At 53.5% G+C, this 21,403-nt stretch overlaps 3 protein-coding genes across 9 annotated transcripts in view; all 3 read right to left on the minus strand.

The window, feature by feature from the left end:
* Window positions 1-317: 317 nt before the first annotated feature.
* On the minus strand, window positions 318-10,518 carry FGF8 (fibroblast growth factor 8). Of its 5 annotated transcripts, none has more exons than XM_025397251.1 (6): window positions 6,031-6,158; window positions 5,902-5,938; window positions 5,292-5,378; window positions 4,894-5,074; window positions 1,640-1,746; window positions 318-800 (listed from the first exon to the last, which is right to left on the minus strand). In XM_025397251.1, the coding sequence occupies exons 1-6, from the start codon at window positions 6,060-6,062 to the stop codon at window positions 510-512; spliced, it is 735 nt and encodes a 244-aa protein (XP_025253036.1). In that variant the 5' UTR covers window positions 6,063-6,158; the 3' UTR covers window positions 318-509. The 5 variants fall into 5 exon arrangements, with proteins under 5 accessions (XP_025253036.1, XP_025253037.1, XP_025253040.1 ...); XM_025397252.1 differs by having other exon boundaries at window positions 323-800; window positions 4,894-5,041; XM_025397255.1 differs by lacking the exons at window positions 5,292-5,378; window positions 6,031-6,158 and adding an exon at window positions 10,443-10,518 and having other exon boundaries at window positions 323-800; window positions 4,894-5,041.
* A 988-nt stretch (window positions 10,519-11,506) lies between these two features.
* On the minus strand, window positions 11,507-13,586 carry NPM3 (nucleophosmin/nucleoplasmin 3). The gene is made up of 6 exons (XM_025397078.1): window positions 13,452-13,586; window positions 13,020-13,105; window positions 12,659-12,778; window positions 12,445-12,538; window positions 11,913-12,040; window positions 11,507-11,818 (listed from the first exon to the last, which is right to left on the minus strand). Exons 1-5 carry the CDS (start codon window positions 13,567-13,569, stop codon window positions 11,922-11,924), a joined length of 537 nt encoding a protein of 178 aa, XP_025252863.1. The 5' UTR covers window positions 13,570-13,586; the 3' UTR covers window positions 11,507-11,818; window positions 11,913-11,921.
* Window positions 13,587-14,610: 1,024 nt separating this feature from the next.
* Window positions 14,611-21,403, minus strand: part of OGA (O-GlcNAcase) — a 36,840-nt gene continuing 30,047 nt past the window's right edge. For 2 of the 3 annotated variants that reach the window (XM_025397973.1, XM_025397972.1), the window contains 3 exons: window positions 21,209-21,401; window positions 17,837-17,996; window positions 14,611-16,740 (listed from right to left, as the gene is read on the minus strand). In XM_025397973.1, the coding sequence (XP_025253758.1) occupies window positions 16,604-16,740; window positions 17,837-17,996; window positions 21,209-21,401 (490 nt within the window). In that variant the 3' untranslated portion in view covers window positions 14,611-16,603. The remainder of the gene's footprint in view (window positions 16,741-17,836; window positions 17,997-21,208; window positions 21,402-21,403) is intronic. The other variant, XM_025397975.1, reaches the window with a different exon arrangement.

The following is a 21,403-nucleotide window of genomic DNA, read 5'->3' on the forward strand; positions in this document are numbered from 1 at the left end:
ACTCACTCTCCAGCACATATTTTTAATATGCAAGTTAAATAAATATTTCAATCATTTAATAGCCACCAGTCTGATACCCACTTCTAAGAGGACTGGCCTGTGTCACAGTCCTTTCCTCCCTGCCCCACCTGGGGGTGCAGTGGAGTCCCTGGCTGCCCGGCCAGCAGGCCCTGCAGGTACTGGGGCCTCAGCAGCACAGACCAGAGAAAGCCCCCCACCCCCGCAGACCCCCAGCCGGAATCCCAGTCTAGGCCACTAATGGGGCTTTCTGAGAGTTAAGAAGACAGACACCACAGCCAAGTGGAATACAAAAATAGAGCCTCTCTTTTGTTAAAAAAAAAAAACAACAGCAAAAACCCAACAGCAAACAGTATCAACAACCGGAACCCAGGGCTCCCCCAGCACCTCCCCAGCCTGCAGCAGCGCAGAGGTCATCTTGCTTGAGTTTTGGGCGCCCTACAGGATGAGCCTGTCTGTGGTCTGGCGCTGTGGGGAGGGCCAGGTAGCACCTATCGGGGCTCAGGGGCCCAAGTCCTCTGGCTGCCGCGCAGGCTGCGCGTGAAGGGCGGGTAGTTGAGGAACTCGAAGCGCAGGCTCTGCTCGGTGGTGTGGTGACCCCGGGGCAGCCGCTTCATGAAGTGGACCTCGCGCTGGTGCTGCCGCGTCTTGGAGCCCTTGCGGGGCCGGCCCTTGCGAGTGAAGGCCATGTACCATCCCTCGTACTTGGCATTCTGCAGCGCTGTGTAGTTATTCTCCAGCACAATCTCTGTGAAGACGCAGTCCTTGCCTTTGCCGTTGCTCTGCAGGTAGGGGGGCCAGACACCATGTTACAGAGCCCCCCCAGCAGAGGCAGAGGGTGAGCGGCCCCAGACAGCAGGTGGGCACCCCAGCAGATGGCGAGGTGGGCAGGAGCTGCAGCCCCACCCCCTGCCTGGGCACCCGCTCTCTAATCCCTCACAACCCGCAGCCCACCCGGCAACTTCCTGTCCTCCCAGGCAGCAGTGACACATGGCTGTCTATGGAGGGGCTGGGCCCCAATGCAGAGAGGCAGAGAGAGGGGCCCAGAGCCTGCCTGCTCTGGCCTCCTGCCCACCAGTCTGGCCACCCATCTCCCCACCTGCCCCTCTCACCCCCTCAGGACTTCGGCTCCCTGGCCCCAGGGCAGCCACCCTATGGGGGAGGGGAGGCCTGGGAGGAGACACTGAGACCCCAGCCCCAGAAGCCTAGGAAGCGGGGAGCTTGAGGCTGGAGAGGAGCCGTGACTAATGGAACCATTGCAGAGCTCGGCCGAGGGGCTGGGCCTGCGGCTTACTGAACATTCCAAATGCTGGTACCATGTAATTGGACATAATAGCAAAGCAATTTGGCGATTTGTTAAAAAGATATATGGAATTTACCAACCCCCCCCCAGCCCCTTCCCTAGCCTTCATTCTTCCTCCTTTGCCTTTTATAGTTTTCATCTCTCAAACAGCTTCCTTCTCCCTCACCCCTGCACCCAATCATGAGGTAACCCCAAGACGGCCCTGTGGCCCTCTGCCTACCTTGTTAGGATCAGAGCACAGGACCGTCCTGGAGGAGTCCAGCCAGCCCAAGCCACTCCCCAGGTCCTGTGGACCCCGCCTGCCTGCTGGAGCCTCACCTTGGCGATCAGCTTCCCCTTCTTGTTCATGCAGATGTAGAGGCCCGTCTCGGCTCCTCGGACTCGAACTCTGCTTCCAAAGGTGTCCGTCTCCACGATGAGCTTTGCTGTCAGAGAAGGTAGGAGGATGGTTATTGGCAGATCCCTGACCCCAGCTGGCCCACACACTTGTCACAGCCCAGCAGCAACTGCTCCAAAGACCAGGAACCCAAAACATGGACTCCAGCTCCAGCCCAGCTGCTAACATGCTATATAACCCGGAGAAAGGGCAAGGTGCTTTTCTGGACCTCAGGCCCCAGCCCTGGATTTAAAGAGGGCAGTGGACGGGATTATGGTTTTCAAACTGGGTTCTCAAGAGAGGTCTTGGGAACATCAAATCGAAAAGGCTGAAGTGCCATTCCTTCCACCCTCTTTTTAAATCTCTTAGATTGAGGCTCTAAGTAAAATTTAATTGAATCAGAGTTCCATGGCTAATCAAAAGATCTCCGAGGATCCTTCCAACTCCGAATACCATGTGCACGTGCCTCACAGGTCATTACAAACATTTGGGTGCAGTGGTGACCTCCAGTCCCAAGGCCAAAGATAAAAGCATTGTCTCCTGTTTCTGCCACTTTGGGTTCTTACTCACAGCTTTCGCCACCCCCAACATCACCAGGCTCTGCTCTGCTGAGAAGGTGCTAGGGATGGGGACAGCTCTCCCTAAACACATAGCCCAGAGCAGGCTGCTTTCCCAGAACCTCAGACACCTGCCATGAGGATCCTGCCTCTTCCCTGTGGTTTCCCAGTCACCAGGGTCCCCACCCCCAGTGTCTAGAAATCAACTCAATCGCCTTTTCTCTTTCAGCCTCATCACAGCTGGGCTTCTCAGCCCAGTGACCAAATATCTTCTGTGGGTGAGGAGGAGGGAGAATCATGCCCGCTGGCCTCTTAGTCTGGAGGCCAGGAGGCAGGGCTGAATTCTATGCCTCCTTCCCCACTACCCTCCCCTTAGACAGCCAAGTTGCCACAGAAGCCTGTCCCGTTCACCTCTCTATGCAATCCTCTCTTATAGGCTGTCCCCAAGAAAGTAGTGAGGTTGACTTCACTGTTTGGGAAGGGACAGAAGGTGCTGGCTCTCCTGCCCTCCCTGCCACAGAGCCCAGCCTCTCTACTCCTTGAGAAAGCCAATTGTTGGACTTAGCTTACATTGACACATGGCACCTCCTCTGTCCCTGAAACCCATGGCAGGGGTTGGGGGCACTGAGGTCAGCAAGTCAGTCATCACTGCTCAGCCTGTAACGTCCCCCTCTTTACACAGGTGCAGTGCTGGGACCCAGTGGCCAAGCCCCCAGTTTGGCCCCAAGTCAGCAGGGAAATGCAGCTGTCACCTCCCTGCCCACCCACCTCCTCCTGGACCTAGCCAGTCTGCTCATCCCTTTCCTGCTCTGCCTTCCACAGCAAGAGGCAGCTGTTTTTAAGGGCCAGGAAGGATGCTGACTAGATGAGTGAGAGGATGCCACTCTGCGGACTGTGGCCAGATGCAGCAGGCAGGGATGAAGTAGGTGCCTCTGCATCTTCCTGGGACCGATAAAGAAGCCATTGAGACCTCTCTGCTATTCTCCCCAGACTCCTCCAGTCCTGGCTGAATACCCTGAGCCTCTGTTCTTAGGCCCCCAGCTCCTATCCTGCTGTGGGGCAGGGACTAGGGAAGGTGGGAAACCTCTTAGATGGCCAAGGAGAGAAGTGGGCATCAGACTTCCTCTGATGTCTGAAGATGAATTCCCCCACATCAGCTTGGCTTCTGCTTTCTCCCCAAAATCCAAGGATGCTGGGCCATTTGCTCTGATAGAGCAAACTCTGGAAGAGCCAGGCCTTCGTCTCCTCTCCTTAGAAGCTGAGAAGGGCAGCAAGCAGCCAATTTGGAGGGACAAAGGGACGGTAGGCCTGCTCTGCCAGCCCAGCAGGGGGGCTCGGCCACCAGGCAGGCTGCCCCCACCCCCACCCCAGAGAGCCCCCTCTCTCCCAGGTCGGTTGAATCTGCTCGGATCTGGAGAGCTGGGGCTGCAGTTTACGGCAGCTCTCCCGACCGGGCTTTTGGAAAGCTTAACATTTTCAAACCTATTCTTCCACCCCAGTGACAGATTTATCCCAGGAAAATTATGTCTCCTCCTCCAGCTTTGAAGGGAAGTCAGCTACGTCCATGCAGAAAAAATGCAGCGAGACATACTCGATCCCCCAAACTGGCTCAAGAAGAGGAGAAAGTATTCAGGAAATGTTAAAAAAGGTGAAAGTAAGAAGAGTTTTAATCGCTCTGCCAGACGCGGGGGTCTCTCCAGAGATTCAGAGAGAACAATCTTGAACCTCTTTTTTAACATTTACAGACTTGCAACTCCTTTCAAACTCCACATCTGAAAAAAAGCTCGTTCTTTTTCTGTTTTATATCATTCTTCATTTTTCTTCTTAGCTCTTAAAATGCCTCACCTTTTTATTACTTTTTAATAGAGTCTTCCCCTCTCCTTTCATGCTTGTTTAACGTGGTCATTATTTAAAGGTTTTTAAACTCACAATAATCGCTCTCTAAAAACAACACCAGCCGCCCAGAGGGTTTGCTTTTCTCTTGGTACATCCAGGACTCTGGAAATTGGCCCCGTTTCAAGGCAGGAATATTGAATGTTTTAGAAATCAATCAGTCCTCAGCTTCTCTGCCGGCAGTAGCTCTCCGTACTGGCCACCCCACAGGGAGCCGGGAGCCCTGCCCCAGCCGCCTGGGTTCCCCGGGGAGTGAAGCAGGGAGAGCCCCTTCCAAGCCCAGTTTCCACCTGTAATTGACCCTTCTGATCAAAGTATTTAAAGGTTCCCAGCAAACCCCTTTTCCAACTGGGAGACTTGAGGGGATTTCTCTCCCTTCTCTTTCCCACTCTCCTTTTGTGGGCCCTGGCGACATATCCTCTTTCAAGCGCTTCCCTTAAACCTCGGCCCCCTCCCCCTGAACCCCCTGCCTCCACCTGCAGCTGGGGAGGAGTGTATGAAGTGGGGACGTGTAAAGGGAGATTCCTAGATTCATTCATTTGCTGGGCAGGGAAGGGGGCACCTGTGGCCAAGTATTCCCCGAGGTCCCTTCCCTAGCCCTCTCTTCCCCAGCTGACCCTCAAGACACCTTTCTGCCTTAACTCCTTCCCTTCTGAGCTGGGGACCCTGCAAGCCCCCTGTCAGTGCAGTTGGGACTGGCGGTGCAGGCGCCGCTCATCCCACAAGCTACCTTCAGCGCGCCTTACCGAAGGGGTCGCCGTCCTCTGCCATGGCGTTGATGCGCTTGTTGGCCAGGACCTGCACGTGCTTCCCGCTGGTGCGGCTGTAGAGCTGGTAGGTCCGGATGAGGCGGCGGCTGAGCTGATCCGTCACCAGGCTCTGCTCCCTCACATGCTGTGTAAAATTAGGTGAGGACTGAACAGTTACCTTTAGGAAATTGAAAAATACACAATACGCCATTATAATGCTACTCCGCCCAGGGGCCCGAGTGGCCCCATCACCCTGCGTCCCCCTCACTGCCCGAAGCCACCAGCAGGTGCTGGGGTTTCCTCCAACATGCCAGCCCAGGCCACCATCCCCCACCCAGGCAAATCGGGCAGACCCAGCCCAGGATAAACAAGCCCCGGGGAAAAGCTGGACCCACCTGTTGGGAGACACCCTGGGGCTCCCGGCCAGCCCGGAACAGGGAAGCGAGCTCCCTGCCCAGCGCAGGGCCCCCGCCCGGGCCTTCCTAGAGGAGCAGGGCGCTTTTAAGTAGGGAGACAGCGCTCCCCGACCCCTGACATTTATAAAGACAAATATACGGAGCAAATGTTGAGAGTGCAGGGGACCTGGGCACACGATCGTTGGGCCAAACCGGCCACAAGCCTCCCCCGAGGGGCGTGGAGAGGATCTCTGCTGTAGTCACCCGGCTTCCCCTGGCATCGAACATCCATCTCCTGGCCCCGGCTGCCCCCTTCCTCGGCGGCTGAGTGTTCCCTGTGCCCCCAGCCGGCGAGGATACATGGGGGACAGTGCTGGGCTCCGAGACCTTCGCTTCTATCCTGGCAATTCACTCGCTGTGTGACCTCTGGCGGGGTGCTACCTCTCTGTGCCTCAGCTTCCTCCTCAGGGTGGCTCGGGGCTGGGTTTCTAAAGTGCCCTCAGCCCTCCGGCGCCGGCCGCAGAGTCAGTCCCAGTGCCCCCGACCGGCGCTGCCCACCCGGGTCTCCAGCCAGCCCGCCCGGCCCCCTCCTCCGCGCACCCCTCCTCACCTGGGCTTGGAGGCAGAGGACCAGCAAGTGCAACAGCCTGTGGGAGACAAAAGCGGGCGGGAGAGAGAGGCGCGGGTGAGGCGAGGGGCGCGGCGGGCGGGCGGCGGGGCAGGGCGGCGCGGTACTCACAGGCAGCTCAGCGCGGAGCGGGGGCTGCCCATGGCGCGCGGCCCCGGGGCACCAAAAGCCCGGCGGGTCACGCCGTCCCGTGGGCGGCCGCGGGGGGACGCACGGAGCAGGGCGCGGGCGGAGAGGGTGCGGGTGCGGGAGGCCGGCGGCGACCACGACGCGGCTCCGCGGGTCGCGTGGAATGTCGTGCTCGCCGAGCCGCACCAAGTCGCTGTGCGCCGCTGCCGGAGCCGGTGGCCGCTGGCTGCTCCGGTGCCGGAGCGGGCGGGAGGGTCACGGGCTGGCGGGGTGGGTGGGGAGGTGGGAGGGGTGGGGGCGGGGGGCGCCGCACCGGGCGCGAGGGGGGAGCGCGGGGCGGGCGGCGGGAGCCCGCAGCCCCCGGCTGGGAACTGGGGCCTGGATGCAGCCCGGGGCGGGGGCGGGGCGGCCGGGGCGGGGCGGCCGACGGGACCGGGATTGGGGGTCTAGGCTAGGGGAGGGGTCTGGGGACCCGCGGTAGGGGCAGGGGCGGCCGGTCTGGGCGCCTCCCCCTATCCGCAGCCTGTGCCCTCGCGCGCTCTCCGGGCCCGGGCGCGCGGGGATGGGGGCGCCTGGGGCTGCGGGCTCTGCGGGCCAGGAGACCCCGGGCCAGGGATTCCCTGACCGCCCGGCGCGCCCCAGTCCGGTGGGGCTGGGTCTCCACCTCCGGGCCCAGCAGCTCCTGCCGCCGGCTACATAGCAGTCTCCGAGCCACCTACTGTGTGTCCCGCCAGGACTGCCCCCTGGGAGCGGCCGCTAACCGTGCGGCGAATGGCTGCGCACCCGGCCCTAGCGCAGTGCGTGCCGGTGCCACCCGGACCCCACTCCCCAGTTTCTGCCGCGTGCCCGGTCCTGTTGGTCTCTCCAGTCTCGTTCAGTCTCCAAAGGAGGCCCTGGGAACCAGAAATGCCTCCCCCTCCCCCGCATTATCACCGTCACCCCTTCCCCTGTGCCCCTCGCCACACACACACACTAGCCTGAAGCTTGAGGAGCACCCCGAACCACCTGTGTGGAAGAGAGAGTCCGAAGGTCCCTGGCAGGACCCACTGTCCCCCTACCCCAGCAGGCAGCAGGGGCAAAAATAACTGTTCTCAGTAGTTTTTCCTGGGGGAAGGGACTTCCATCCAGGCCACCCAACCCTTTCCCCCTCAAAGCCCCATTTGTTTTTCATTTCACAGATATTTACACACCTACTGCATTCTAGGCAGGGGCTGGTCAGCTGGGCCTGGGGCATGGGAGAAGGTAAGCACTTGTCTAAGCCTTTCCTAGCCCCTCACCTTGTGGCTTCCCCCCTGAGATTTTGGGAAACCCTGAGCCCCCACGCTGCTTCTGTGGGAGCAGCCTGGGTGGGCAGAGATGACCTGGGACAGGTGCCCTGTGAGGAGCAGGTGATGCCCTACCAGGCTGCTGCCTTCGCCCACAACTTCCCTTCCCCACTGACCCTGCATTCCCCTGGGGGTAGGGCTGGAGGGTTTCCTGTGGTCCCAGGAAGCCATTAGGCCAAAATTAGCAGCAGCCCTAGTCCAGCCTCACAGCCAGGCCCTGCCTCCCTCCCTCCTCTGTGTCCCACCTTTCCCTGTGCCCCATCTTTCCAACTACCAGCCATAAATGCAAACACTGAGCAATGGAGAGATGGGAAAACAGAGGGTGTGTTCCAAGATTTTATCTCTCCTCAGAGAAGTAGACTTCCAGAGCACACCTGCCATCTTCCTCCAGGAGTCTGTTCACTGGGCTCTTGCCCACACAGACCTTGTGGCAAGGACCATGTCTTAAGAGCTCAGAAATCACAGTTCAAGGCACAAAGCTGGGCAGAGCTGTTCTGCAGTTAAAAGTTCATTGAATGAAAGAATGAATGATGGGGAAAGTGGCTGAGTCTTCAGACTTCAGCCTATTTGCAACTTCCCCAGGAAGACCTGCCTTCACCCCCTCCCAACAGATTATCACCAGCAACACCACCAGTAAGTGAGCACTTGTATCTGCTACAGGCTTGGCAGGCACTGTCTCCTCTAAAGCCCATGGGGAGGTGGGCCCATCAGGCGGAGACAAGTCAGGTGGACACAAGTGGCCACAGCCCAGGCCAGCCCTTGCCTCCCCTGTGCTCTGTGTTAAGGCCTGAGTCACAATTTGTTGAGTGGGTCTCTTTCCCTCTCTGCACTGCTTCAAGTGGGCAAGGGTCATGTCTGTTTGCTTGTGGTCTTACCCTCATCCCTGTACATAGTAGGCCCTCAGGCTGTTTAGTTGTGTATATTGATGAACAAATGATTGAATGGAGAGATGGGGACAGGGGACAGGCACTTCCTGTAAAAAACGGGCTTTCTCCCACCATGGACTCTCTGAACTTCAGTGAGATGAGCAGAGCAGGGAGTAGGCCCCAGGCAGGGGTGAGGGTGATCCACCCATCCAACAGTGTTTGCATGGTCCTGGGGTCACAGCCAGAGTAACTCTGGGTACCTGCCCCTCCCTGGAACGGGGGTAGGGGCAGAGCCCCTGGCTGAGACCAGCATTCAGCTCCCGCTGTGGAACCCCCAGAAGATTCTGAGGCCCTGGGCTGACCCTCAATGGTCTTCAGCCACCCTTCTTCCTCTGCCCCAGAGAAAGAAGATGGGCGTCCTGGGATCTGAAGGGTCTGAGGTCAAGTTTCAGTCCTGTCCCAGCCTCTGCCAGGGAGTCTGTACTGGACCAGGATTCCTTTACATTTGGATTTGGGGACCCTCCTGAGAAGTGGACCTTCACCTAGTTCGTTGAAATTCTCATATCCCCAAAAGTCCCTTTCTCTGGGGGAGAGAAGCAGATGGAGGCACCCCATGAGCAAGCACCTGGCTCTGCCTCGGCACTTCCCATGACTGACAGATGCAAATATCCCGCCGGGCCCCCGCAGGCCGCTCCCTCCCTCGCTGGCTCACCCGCCTCCCGGCCAGCTCCCTCCCTCCTTTATCTTATCAAAGCCGGGTAATTACAATTGCTATTTTGTTTCCTCGAATCTGCAATCAGAGCTCCCTGGCCCAGATGAGGGAGCGCCTGTCAACCTGATCGCTGAGTGACAGCCCAGCCACCTTTCCCGGCCGCCCCCACACTCCGCAAACACAAACACACACACGCACAGACACAAACTCCCTCACCTGCAAACACAAACACACACTCTTCGGCAACACACGGCCCGTCTCCGCAGACACGCCCTCGCCGGCACCCAGACACACTCCTTCAGCCTATTTCCAAACGCACCCCTCGATCCCAGCCCAGCCCCTGGCCCCTCCAATCCACACCCGCCGGAGACCGCAGCTTGCTCCGACGCGCGCTTCCTGCGCCGGGCGTTGAAAGCGCCGCGGACTCACCGCCGACCGTTCAAATGCAAATCGCCGAGACTACGTTAAGCACTTCGGCCGCTGTCTGGGAGTCGTCTCCCTCGGCCCCCAAATAGGAGCCTGCCCTTCCTCCAGCAGTCGGCAAACCCCGGCGTATCCCTTCATCCCCCAGGGCTGTGAGGTCACAGTGAGCCGGCAGCGCTCCTACTGTGCGCTGAAGGGCAGAGAAGAGGGCTCGAGGAGAGGCGGGGGCGTGGAGAGAGGAATAAACCATGCCCAGCTGTGTCCGCAGGGCGCCCCAACCGGCCAAGATACTCCTGGGCCGAGAGGCAGATGTGGATTGGGCCCCCACTGCGGGCAGGAGCGTGCTCGGCGCTGGCCCGCTCCCACCGGCAGACCGACCCGGAAAACCGGGGAAGAATGCACGGAGCGATCAGTGCCATCGCGGGGGGTGGGTGGGGTAAATATTGGGGCGGCGCCGCGCAGGGTGTAGATGGGTCAGCTAGGGAGGCCTCCCCGGAGAGAGGACTCTGCGAGGCACTCAGCCAGTCTCCCGCTCCTCCTGCCACGCACGTGCCGAGGCCTTTGGAGGCTGGGGCCAAAAGGAGGAAGGAAGGGAAAGAGGAGTGAGGGCCGCAGCCCGACTTCCCCGCTCCAACTCGAGTCGTTTGAATGAATGAATGAACGTATGCACGCATGCAAGCAAGCCTCAATGGCATTCCCCCGGCTTCTGCCCAAGATTCGGCCGCCCAGAGCACTGGCGGGACTCGCAGGCCCCGGCCCTAGGGCGCCCGCCCGGAGCCTCTAGAGGCCAGGGGAGCGGTATGACCACGAGCGGCTTCTACCTCGCCCGCCAGAGGGCGCCAGCCCGGCCTTCCCTCTGCCTGCCGACCGCGCTCCGCAGCGAGACCCATGGTTTCCAGCCAGGCCGCCCCTCCGCTGGGTTCCCCAGGGAAGCATTTTTAAAAGAGTCGTCCTGGAGCGGAGAAAGGCGCCTGCGACCCAGATCACCGCAACACAGACGGGCGTCATCTCCCTTTGTCCTCAACTTGAGGAAGAGGGAGGCTGGAAATTGGACCCCTAGTTCCTCACCACGGGCTCAGGGAGAATCTCCTTCACTAGGGGTGCGCTGAAGAGCGTGCGGGTAGGTACTGAGGACGCAAGGTCTTCAAAGCTGACCTCACCTGCCCCAGAACCACCAGCCCATGATATCCCGGAGCCCCTCCCCCTTGCCCAGAGGCTGGGGGTGGGAGTTGGCCTGACCCCCATCAGGCCCTGTTCTCTGTCTATCCTCAGCCTTTGTGGCCCCAGGCTGTCTCGGGAGGCAATGTTTTGTTTGTTTGTTTGTTTGTGGGCATTGACAATCCTCCCCCCCCCCCCCCACCTACACAGCTGCTGAACTGCTGACCCCAGAGCTGGTCACACACACTCATCCTCCAATCAGGTGTGTCCCTTCTTCCTGGCACAAAGACAGCCAAGTGCCAAAACTACCTGATTCCAGGCACCAGAGACAAGAACCCCTTAGTCCAGGAGGCCAATTCCCAGGGGCCCTTTTCTGCCCCCATATGCCAGGCCACCCGGATTCTGGTTTCCCTGTCACCCAATCTGGCTAGTCCCCTCCATCTGGCCCCTGGAGTCAGGTTTCTGTAAGGTCCCAGCCCTGCTCAAGAGAGGGCCTGCAAGGCTCAAAGGAGGAGCGAAGCCTGGTCCCGCCCTGCCCTCACAGGCTCTCCTGCAAGGCTCAAAGGAGGAGCGAAGCCTGGTCCCGCCCTGCCCTCACAGGCTCTCTCTGGGCCGGAGCCCCTCATGGGGCTAGGGATGCACATTCCTCAGGCTGCCCAAGCCCGCTTATCTGCCCCCTGCCCATCAGCCTGAGTGCTGACAGAGGCCCAGACCCCTTGTTTGGATGCTGATAACCTCCTGCGATGGCCCTCCCCCACCTGCAGAGACTGAAAAGGGGCTGAGTGTTGGGAGGTCCTCTTCCAGCAAGGCAACTGGGGCCCAGGCCCCTGGTCCTAGCCCAGGGTCGTGAGGGTAGAAGATCCCAGAGTTCTCCACCCTCCCCCAGGCCCAGGACCACCCTGGGTGCTGCCACAGTGCCACCTGGCGGTCCCTAGGGAAACATCACCTAGCACAGGAAGAAGCCACACAGGAGCTGCAAAAACCCCACACCACTTTATTTCAACCTCTATCCAAAAATGTAAAAACTGTTAAAAATCTGTAGTTCTGAGTTTCAGGCACTAACTTCTAATCCTCACAGACAGGTGGGAAGAGAGGCCCCAAGAATGGTGCAAGATCAGAAAACCAGGGCTGTGTGGAGCACAGGCCCTCTCCTAGCACCAAAGACCCAAGTCCCTCCCACCCAAACCCCACCCAAGCTCTCCTCTTCAAGGAAGAAGAAACATTTACAATTCTTGAAACTTCTCGGGGAACAGGGTTCATGGCGGTGCATGGCGCATGGAGCTGACCTGAAAAGAGGAAACAAGGAATCAGCACCTAGGCCCTCAACTGCTTCTCCCGCCCCTTCCCAGAGCGTGCTGGGCACTTCTCCCCGCAACTCACCAAGGAGGGCTAGGGCCTGCCCCCCTGCTTTTTGGCAGGAAGGATGGGGCACAGCTCAGCTTCTTCCTCGTCACTGTCTTCTTCTTCTTCCTCGCTCTCCTCCTCAGAAACATCATTGCTCATCGTAACTGGTGGACACACAAGCAGTAGAAGGATGGGATGTTAAGACCAGACACTTTCACACCGCATCCATTTCTTCATGCCCTGTGGTTCTAGGCTTGCAGGGACCCTGACCTCCCAGTGCTTATGGGCTAAGTGGGAAGAACCTCAGACCCTGAACTGGGTCACAAAGAGCCAAAGGAGTCTTCATCACTGGAGATGGAGAAGCTGGGCCATGTTCCTTGGAGGAGGTAGGCTTGAGTAGACGGAAAGGAGAGGGCATGTCATGCACAGGGCACAGCGTGAAGGGCACGCAGACCTGTACAGGACTGCACTGGGAGATGAAGGTGGGATGGGGCAGGAGTGCGAAGTGGGGGAAGCCTGATGGGAGAGTCTACTGGAAGCAAAGGAGAGGGCCCTTTCCTCCTCTCACCAATCTGGTGCCGCCCAGTGATCCGCACAGGGCCAGAGCCCGACTTCAGGCGGAAGGTTACAGGTGGTTGGAGCTGGAAGTCGTCCAGACTGAGCTGGGAGGAAGACAAGGATGAAGGCCTGGCCCACTCCTAGCCCACCCCACACTGTAATGAGTACTGACGTCCTCAACCCCCTCACCACCATCACCACGAGGGTAGAGCTGGGGAACTCACCATGGGTTGGCAGGACAGCTTGAGGTTGGCCACCGGGACTGCGATCTCCTGATGGTCATGGTTCCGGGCCACAACTTCTACCACATTACACTCGTCTTTGGCTCCCTCGGTGAGGCAGAGCTGGGAAGGGTACACAGGGCCTCAGGGTCTCCTCAAGCGAGGGCTGACACCACAAGTAAAGGCATCTACCCTAGCACCTGCCCAGCTTGAGAAGTCCCAGTTCACCTGGCCAGGGGAGCCGCCCATGCCGGGGGGTTAGGCTGAGGAGGTGTCTCCAAGTAAAGGGGGTCCGGGGGTTGGGTAGAGACATATATTGCTTGCCTGGGCTTATTTATTAAAACCCCACTCCCCCGCCCCTCACCATGGTTAGTGCCAGCACGTGCTCCGCATCATCCTCTTCCTCTACCTTAAAGGTGAAGGAGCGGGTGTGGCCGGAGAGCTCACAGCCTGGGAGAAATAACAGTGAGTATGCCTGAGCGTGTGTACGGGGCTGGGGGTGGGGGATGTCACCAACCCGCGGTCACGTGTAACCTTGGGCGGACGAGCCATTTACACGTCCACCTCCTTCTCTTCTCTCAGAACACCTGGGGCGCTCGGCCGTGGGCCCCGCCCAACACATCTGGGGCAGGGATCTCGCCGCCCCCTTCGGCTGTGCGTGCGAGGCCCCCTCTCCTCCAGGAACAGCAAAGCAGCCCTCCGCCCACACCCACGCCGTGAAACCCTCCGCATTCCGCCTCTCATCCCTACCTCTTACCGCCCCAGTACCACCCTCAGCCTCTCCCTTCCCCAATACCGAAGAAAAAACTGTCCATAGTGACTGGGGCTGGGACCCGCAGGCCCCCGACACCCCCGGCCCGCGTTCGGCTCTCCTGACTCAAAAACGCCAAGGCAGCTGCAGTGCCGGCGGCCATGCTGCAAGGGCCTTCTCCAAACTCCGCCCCCGACACGCACAAAGCCGGGGACCCTCGGCCAGTTCCGGCCCCGCCCATTAAAGGAGACGCTCAGTCCCGAAAGAGAAAAGGCACCGAGACACCGCAGCCCTACCCGGAGCCCGCAGCTTCGTATTGTATCAAGACCGAAGAGAAAGGAAGTAAACATCACAGAAGAACGGATTTGGGATTTATGTTGACATCCTTGCTCATTTCCACGACTATGAGGGTGTCCACTTCCCCAAGCTCCTCGCTCTGTGTCGGAGGAGTGTCTCCCACTCTTCCAACCCAGGGTAAAGCTTTCGTTAAAGGAGGTATAGATATAAAAGTTAACCCTTCTTACTCCTCCTCCCAGCAAAGGTGGGGTTCAGGGCAGTGCTTTTCCGCCACAAGCAAAGGAAATGCACTCAGATTGTCTTTGCCTCAAGAGAGCCGAGGAGCCTAAAGACTTTCAGTTCAGGAATTTCCATCCTAACACGTGTGTCCTCTCGGCTAAGCCTCTCCTTGATACTCTTCCTGCTCCAATGACCCCGCAACTTGTTATGCCTTCACTGAGCCTTAGCTGCTGGCACTTGCTAGCAGAGGACTAGTTAGTTCATGTGTGTTCTGTTCCTGGCCGACCCACGCTTTTTGAGCTTTTAATTCCAAATCAGCCAGAAGTTATCTTTGCGCCCTGGATTGTCAGTTTACGCTACTCGCGCCATCTTTCGCCTTTTAAGAATCAGGCCAACTGTGTGCTTTTTCCCAATAGATAGCAAAAACTCAAACAAGAGGCCCTATTTCACACCCAGGTTGTAACTGTGGCAAGAGGGTGGGGTGGCTTGGCTAAAAACCAGTCTACTTTTCTTAGCTCTTGCCCTGAGGAAAATCTGGAAGTGATGGGAGGTAGGAGGGCTGCCTTCAAGATCCAATCTCTAACTTGGAACAGCTGTGGAGAGGAGGCATACTGCTTGTAGGTGAGGCATGAAAGAGGAGAGAAGGTAGGGCGCAGACAGGAAATAGATTCACACAATACAACACGACAAGCATTCACTTCAAGTTTTATTTTACCTCTTGCATGGTCTTTTACAGTTCGTTTTCTACAGGAACTGAGCTCTGATCTAAACAATCAATAAAAATGTCATTCCAACCTTAATATTCATAACCAGGAAATAGCATAGCACTTCATGATCCTAGAGTGATGAAAGCAAAGACCAGGACATCTGTTTCACAGTTACCTGTGACCAGACCAGCCAACATGATTACTAAAAGCCAAGATAAAACCAAAAGTAAACTTACTAAAACATCCTGATTCCATGAGGTTAACTCTGAAATCCTCCAGACAAAATGCTAGAATTGTCCACTACTGTTAAATACGAGAAAACCGAGGAAAATTCAGCTGTCTTACTATCTAGTAGGGGTCTTCCCTTCATCTCAAGCCCTCAAAAATGCAAACTTGGTTCCAGCTTTACAACATACCATATCCTTCTATCAGTTAAAAGGTTTCTAACCTTAAAACCTTCTCTCTTTTCTTCTCACCTACTTAGTGCATACTCAAAGGCCTTGGTTGAAAGTCACTAGGTACCACTAGGTACAATGCTTTAGGGCTGTCAAAGCCCACACTGGTGGAGTTCTGTGAAAGAGACTGAAGTTTCTTTCTCTTTACCCCTCTCCCCTCACTCAGCTCGAAGTTAAACAGCTGATGCAAAACTGCAGAGAAGATAACAAAATACTGTTATGAATCCATGGAGAAATCAGCCAGCCATGATGAAAAAATGAGTCCTGCAGAGATTATCTGCCAGCTTCATGCTCAGAACCCTTAGAAACACCGAATCTAAATTAAAATACATGAAGCTTTCACAATCTGGTTAAAGGAAAAAGGTAACTGTAAATACCTGGTTAAAGTGTGCTCATTCTTTCTTTCAGATATTAGATACAAACATGCAAGAATTAAAGACTCTGATTTAATAAAAATCAGTAGTAACACAGGTCTTGAGATTAAAAAACAACTGACCTGAGGGCAAATGGGACCAATCAGTTCCTGAACCCTACCTGACAAATGTCAAATCCAACATTTCACATGCTGACCTAATATTGAGGTTAATTTCCAGAAGTAACTGCACCTTGCAACAGATTAAGTCCTACAAAATTAGGCTCTCGTACCCCAAATGGTCATGGCCTAGGCGGGAGGCACTTTAAAAATAAAACTTCAAAAAGAACAAAAACAACCCCAAACCCAAAGACAAAAGAAAATCCACTTTTCACTGGTTTACATTATTCAAAGTGCCATTCTGAACCAACACCCTTTCATTTTTAGAGGAAAAAAATTTACAGAAACAGTAAACACAAAGGATAGTCAGGTTACAGCTAGTTTATATACAAAGAAATTTACAAGTTTGTCAATTGTAGGCTTTTGCCACAAACAAATGCACATTTGTCCCTACAAAGTACAACATGCCTGAACCAAGTCATTACAGGAGACAATTGGCCACGGCTTTACAAAAAGCAGAATAACTGCCCCAAATTGAAATTATTTATTCAGCTTAAACTAATGCCACAACCATCCCACTTGGAATCACTCCACCCTGACACTTCTGAAACCCACTAAATCTTTTTCATCTCTGCCATGTCCCCAAAGACTGAGACATTTCACTCAATAAACCAAGGAAGATGACAGATGTTATTTTGATTACCCTCAGGTGAGAAATGCAACCACACTGGATGCAGAAAATAGTGCTGACTACATTTATTGAAGACTCTCTCCCTGTATAAGCCCATGTAAAAGGTCTCAGCACCTAACACAAGACTCAAAAAGGAAGCCCACATCTCTTTCATACAGGATTTGCTGCAATACTATATTCTTCCAACCAGTGAGTAGTCTGAAAGTGTGATGGGTGAGTTTTACATAGTCGTCTTTGTTTCGAATCCAATTGGCTGATCTGTTGCCACTCCAGAGGCTGAACTGTATGAAGACCTCAACTGCCACCCACAAGGTGCAGTTAAGAGACTTTTGGACAGTTCACAGTGCCTACAAATGTCACAGGCTCCGACCAAGTATAACCACATCCTTTGGAAATCCTTCCATTTTTGCAATTTCAAAACAGCCTAACTTGCTGTAAAATTCCAGAATTCTTTTATCATCTGGTCTCACTTCACAGAAAGCTCCCCGGGAGCCTAGAAATAAAACAAATATTCAAAACATAAATAAGTCACTTAATTAGTATAATTATGGATATAAAACTATCATCTTTGATATAGTTAATATAAACAGGGCTTGTCAATGCCAGCACCTACATTTCATACAATTAAAAAAATTCATATTCAAAAAATTAAATAATGAGTGGCCACTGCACCCGGCTTTTTTTTTTTTTCTTTCCAAGACAGAGTCTTGCACTGTTGGAGTGCAGTGGCGCCATCTTGGCTCACTGCAACCTCAGCCTCCCGGGTTCAAGCAATTCTCCTGCCTCAGCCTCCCAAATAGCTGGGATTACAGGTGCCTGCTACCACTCTTAGTAGAGACAGGGTTTCACCACGTTGGCCAGGCTAGTCTCAATCTCTTGACCTTGTGATCTGCCCACCTCGGCCTCCCAAAGTGCTGGGAATACAGGCGTGAGCCACCGTGCCCAGCTCAATTTTTTTTTTCAATCAGGCAGAGATGGGGTCTCAGCTACGTTGCCCAGGCTAGTCTCAAACTCCTGGACTCAAGTGATCCTCCCGGAGCACTTCGGCCTCCAGAAGTGCTAGGATTACAAGCATGAGCCACCAAGCCCAACCAGCATTTCTCAATTATTATTTTTGTTTTTTATTTTTGAGATGGAGTCTGCTCTGCCCAGGCTGGAGTGCAGTGGCGTGATCTCGGCTCACTGCAAGCTCCGCCTCCTGGGTTCACATCATTCTCCTGCCTCAGTCTCCCGAGTAGCTGGGACCACAGGCACCCGCTACCACACCCGGCTAATTTTTTGTATTTTTAGTAGAGACGGGGTTTCACCGTGTTAACCAAGATGGTCTCGATCTCCTGACCTTGTGATCCACCCGCCTCGGCCTCCCAAAGTGCTGGGGTTTACAGGCATGAGCCACTGTGCCCGGCCAACATTTCACAATTATTAATACACATGCAATTCTTCACCACTTATTAATTCAGAAACCAAATCATAAAAGGTGGGAAAAGCAGTATAAATTTACAATTCACTTCTTTCCTTTTATATCCAAAAATATATAGTTCTTTCCCTATCTTGCCCAAATACCACCAACTCCACAAATATGTACTCACCATTAGCCTTCAGTGAAGACAGGAGGCAAGCCATCATGCTTTTGGCCACACTTGGGTCAGTTACTTTTTTGTGAATGTCCATCTTTATCAGAGAAGGGAAATTAGCAAGGAAAGTTTCTGGCAATACTTCCTGTTCTTCATGGAAACTCAACATTATTTTCTGGAAAAATTAGAATCTCTTGACTTTCACAATAGTTACGCATTAGAATCTAACTCAACTACAGAACTCAGCAACAAGAAAGCAATACTTAATAACTCTTTCAGTCACTATGTAAGTTATCTCACACAGGATTATTCTGTAATTCTAGCTGAAGCGTTTTCACTTTTTTTGAGACAGGATCTTCTTGTTGCCCAGGCTGGAGAGAGGCAGGCATTCTCTCTCGTGTGCACAAGCGCGCACTCTCTCTTTCCCTATTTATATTGTCAGGGCTGGTCTCGAATTCCTGGGCTCAAGTGATCCTTCTAGCTCGGCCTCCTGAAGTGCTAGAATTACAGGTGTGTGCCACTGTGCCTGGCCACCGTTTTCATTTTTAAAAAGTTTGAGCCGGAGATCGAGCCCATGCTAGCTAACACAGTGAAACCCCGTCTCTACTAAAAAAAAAAAATACAAAACATAAGCCGGGCGTGTTGGCCGGTGCCTGTAGTCCCAGCTACTCAGGAGGCTGAGGCAGGAGAATGGCGTGAACCCGGGAGGCGCAGCTTGCAATGAGCCGAGATTGCACCACTGCACTCCAGCCTGGGCTACAGAGTGAGACGCCCTCTCAAAAAAAAAAAAAAAGAAAAAAAAAAAAGTTTGGGCCGGGACTGGTGGTTCATGCCTGTAACCCTAGCACTTTGGGAGGCTGAGGCAGGCGGATTGCCAGAGCTCAGGAGTTTGTGACCAGCCTGGGCAACAAAATAAAACCCTGAATCTACTAAAAACACAAAAAATTAGCCAGGCATGGTGGCGTGCGCTTGTAGTCCCAGCAACTCGGGAAGCTGAGGAAGGAGAACTGCTTGAACCCCAGAGACAGAGATTGCAGTAGGCTGAGATCCCACCACTGCACTCCAGCCTGGGCAGGAAAAAGGGTTTGTCTGGCCAGGCGTGGTGGCTCACTCAAGCCTGTAATCCCAGAACTTTGGGAGGCCAAGGCAGTTTAGAATCACGTCAGGAGTTCGAGACCAGCCTGGCCAACATCGTGAAACCCCATCTCTAGTAAAAATACAAAAATTGGCTGGGCCTAGTGGTAATTCCAGCTACTGGGAGGCAGAGGTTGCAGTGAGCCGAGATCGCACCATTGCGCTCCAGCCCAGGTGAGAGACTCTGTCTCAAAAAAAAAAAAAGTCTAAATGCTATGTGGTATTGGATCCTAGAACAGGGAAAGGACATTAGCAGAAAAACTGGTGAATAAAGTTTGGTGTCTGATTAATAATAATGTACCCATGATGGTTACTTAGAGTTCACAAATACAGAAAATGGATAAGGAGTATATAGAAACTCTGTTTTAACTCGGCAACTTTTCTGTAAATCTAAAATCATTTAAAATACATAAAATATTTTAAGTTAACGTATTCCTTACATAAAAATGTGTAAATTTTATGTTATTTATATTTTACCACAAATTTTAAAAAGTTCGTATGCTGAAAAGTGTCAGATGTGGAACACCAATACATCAGCATTTCAATCACTAGCATAGTGTCAATGTAATCTCAAGCATGCGAGGAAACACCAAACCAGCCTTTTGTTACACAGCCATGTGACTAAGGGCAGAAGGTAAAATACAGAAATAAACTATGAATAAAATGAGGCCCGGCGCAGCAGCTCATGCCTATAATCCCAGCACTTTGGGAGGCTGAGGAGGGCAGATCACCTGAGGTCGGGAGTTGAAGACCAGCCTGACCGACATGGAGAAACCCTGTCTCTATTGAAAATATAAAATTATCCGGGCGTGAGGCAGGAGAATTGCTTGAACCCGGGAGGTGGAGGTTGTGGTGAGCCAAGATTGGTTCACTGCACTCCAGCCTGGGCAACAAGAGCAAGACTCCGTCTCAAAAAAAAAAAAAAAGGACTATGAATACTTTGGTATGGTGGAGAGGGGTAGAGAATTTTAGAAAAGGAGAAGAGAAAGAACATGGAAGAAAAAAGTATCACAAGTAGGCGTCCAAATATGTTATTTACTGTGCATAAAAACTATCCCCAAGAAGGAACTATCTAAAAAATGCATGCACTGGCCAGGCACAGTGGCTCACGCTTGTAATCCTAGCACTTTAGCAGGCTGAGGCAGGCAGAATGCTTGAGCTCAGGAGTGTGAGATCAGCCTGGGCAACATGGTGAAACCCCATCTCTACCAAAAAAATTGGCTGATGCTTGGTGGCTTGCACCTGTAGTCCCAGCTACTTGCAGGGCTGATGCAAGAGGATAACTTGAGACTGGGAGGTCAAGGCTGCAGTGAGCCATGTTTGTGCTATTGCATTCCTGGATGACAAGGTGAGACACTGTCTCAAAACAACAACAACATATACTGATGTATAAACCAAAATAATCATATAATATATTGGCTAACATGGGGCACACAACTTTTTTGGAGATGAAAAATGTATTTAAGTTGGTACAGGACAGACTAAGAAGTGCTCCTATCACAAAGTAGACTCTCAAGAGAAGCTCACTCTTATTTTTAAATCACAATGTAGAATGCATTACTCAGAAGGCAAGTTATTAACCTTCTGACAACCAACCAAACAGATTTAAATTACTTAAATTGTCCTGAGTACTCAACAAAACGACCATAGTATCTTTTGTTTTTTTGAAACTGAGTTTCGCTCTGCCGCCCAGGCTGGAGTGCAGTGGCACAATCTCGGCTCACTGCAACCTCCGCCTCCTGGGTTCAAGCAATTCTCCTGCCTCAGCCTCCTGAGTAGCTGGGATTACAGGCGCCTGCCACCATGCCCAGCTAATATTTTTTGTATTTTTAGTAGAGACGGAGTTTCACCACGTTGGCCAGGCTGGTCTTGAACTCCTGACTTCAGGTGATACACCTGCCTTGGCCTCCCAAAGTGCTGGGATTACAGGCACGAGTCACCGTGCCTGGCCAAGACCATAGTATCTTTAAAACAAAGAGGAAAAAAGTGTTGTCTTTACTGTGTTTTCACCTGAGGAAATATTACAACAGTACTCCCAAATAAAAAATTGTCCTAATATTGGGGAAACAGTGAAAAATGTCATGATAAGAATAAGCCATAAGAATTCTTTCTGCAAGAAAATTAACTTACAAAAGCACTAAGATTTTATGACGTATCTACGTACTTTTCCATTTTAGTAAGTACTTTAATAAAACAAAACAAAACAAAACAAAAAAACCATTACCATAGTATAATTCTTAACCTGTGTATTACCTCAGCCTCAGAGAGTTCCTTGTCACCATTTGGCTTGGTATACTTCTCCTGCATGAAGGGTATCCAGGAAATTTTACATTTTTTAATAAAGGGGGTCACATCTACAGTGCCCAAGGCGTAACCACATATGCCATCTTCATCTTCTAGGACAAAGCAGTAATCCAGGCTGAGGGAAAGCAGCCCTCCTACTAACCT

Source organism: Theropithecus gelada, chromosome 9 (assembly GCF_003255815.1).
Source record: "Theropithecus gelada isolate Dixy chromosome 9, Tgel_1.0, whole genome shotgun sequence".
NCBI lineage: Eukaryota > Metazoa > Chordata > Mammalia > Primates > Cercopithecidae > Theropithecus > Theropithecus gelada.

What these genes read in the sequence shown, in the direction of transcription:
- NPM3 (XM_025397078.1), bottom strand. Translation starts at nt 13,569, where the DNA reads ATGGCCGCCGGCACTGCAGCTGCCTTGGCGTTTTTGAGTCAGGAGAGC. An exon ending in TATGGACAGTTTTTTCTTCG is followed by an intron (nt 13,106 to 13,451) that starts GTATTGGGGAAG and finishes TATTTCTCCCAG; the next exon opens with GCTGTGAGCTCTCCGGCCAC. An exon ending in AGCTGTCCTGCCAACCCATG is followed by an intron (nt 12,539 to 12,658) that starts GTGAGTTCCCCA and finishes TCTTCCTCCCAG; the next exon opens with CTCAGTCTGGACGACTTCCA.
- FGF8 (XM_025397251.1), bottom strand. Translation starts at nt 6,062, where the DNA reads ATGGGCAGCCCCCGCTCCGCGCTGAGCTGCCT. An exon ending in CCCAGGGTGTCTCCCAACAG is followed by an intron (nt 5,075 to 5,291) that starts GTGGGTCCAGCT and finishes AATTTCCTAAAG; the next exon opens with GTAACTGTTCAGTCCTCACC. An exon ending in AGGGGAAGCTGATCGCCAAG is followed by an intron (nt 801 to 1,639) that starts GTGAGGCTCCAG and finishes CCCTACCTGCAG; the next exon opens with AGCAACGGCAAAGGCAAGGA.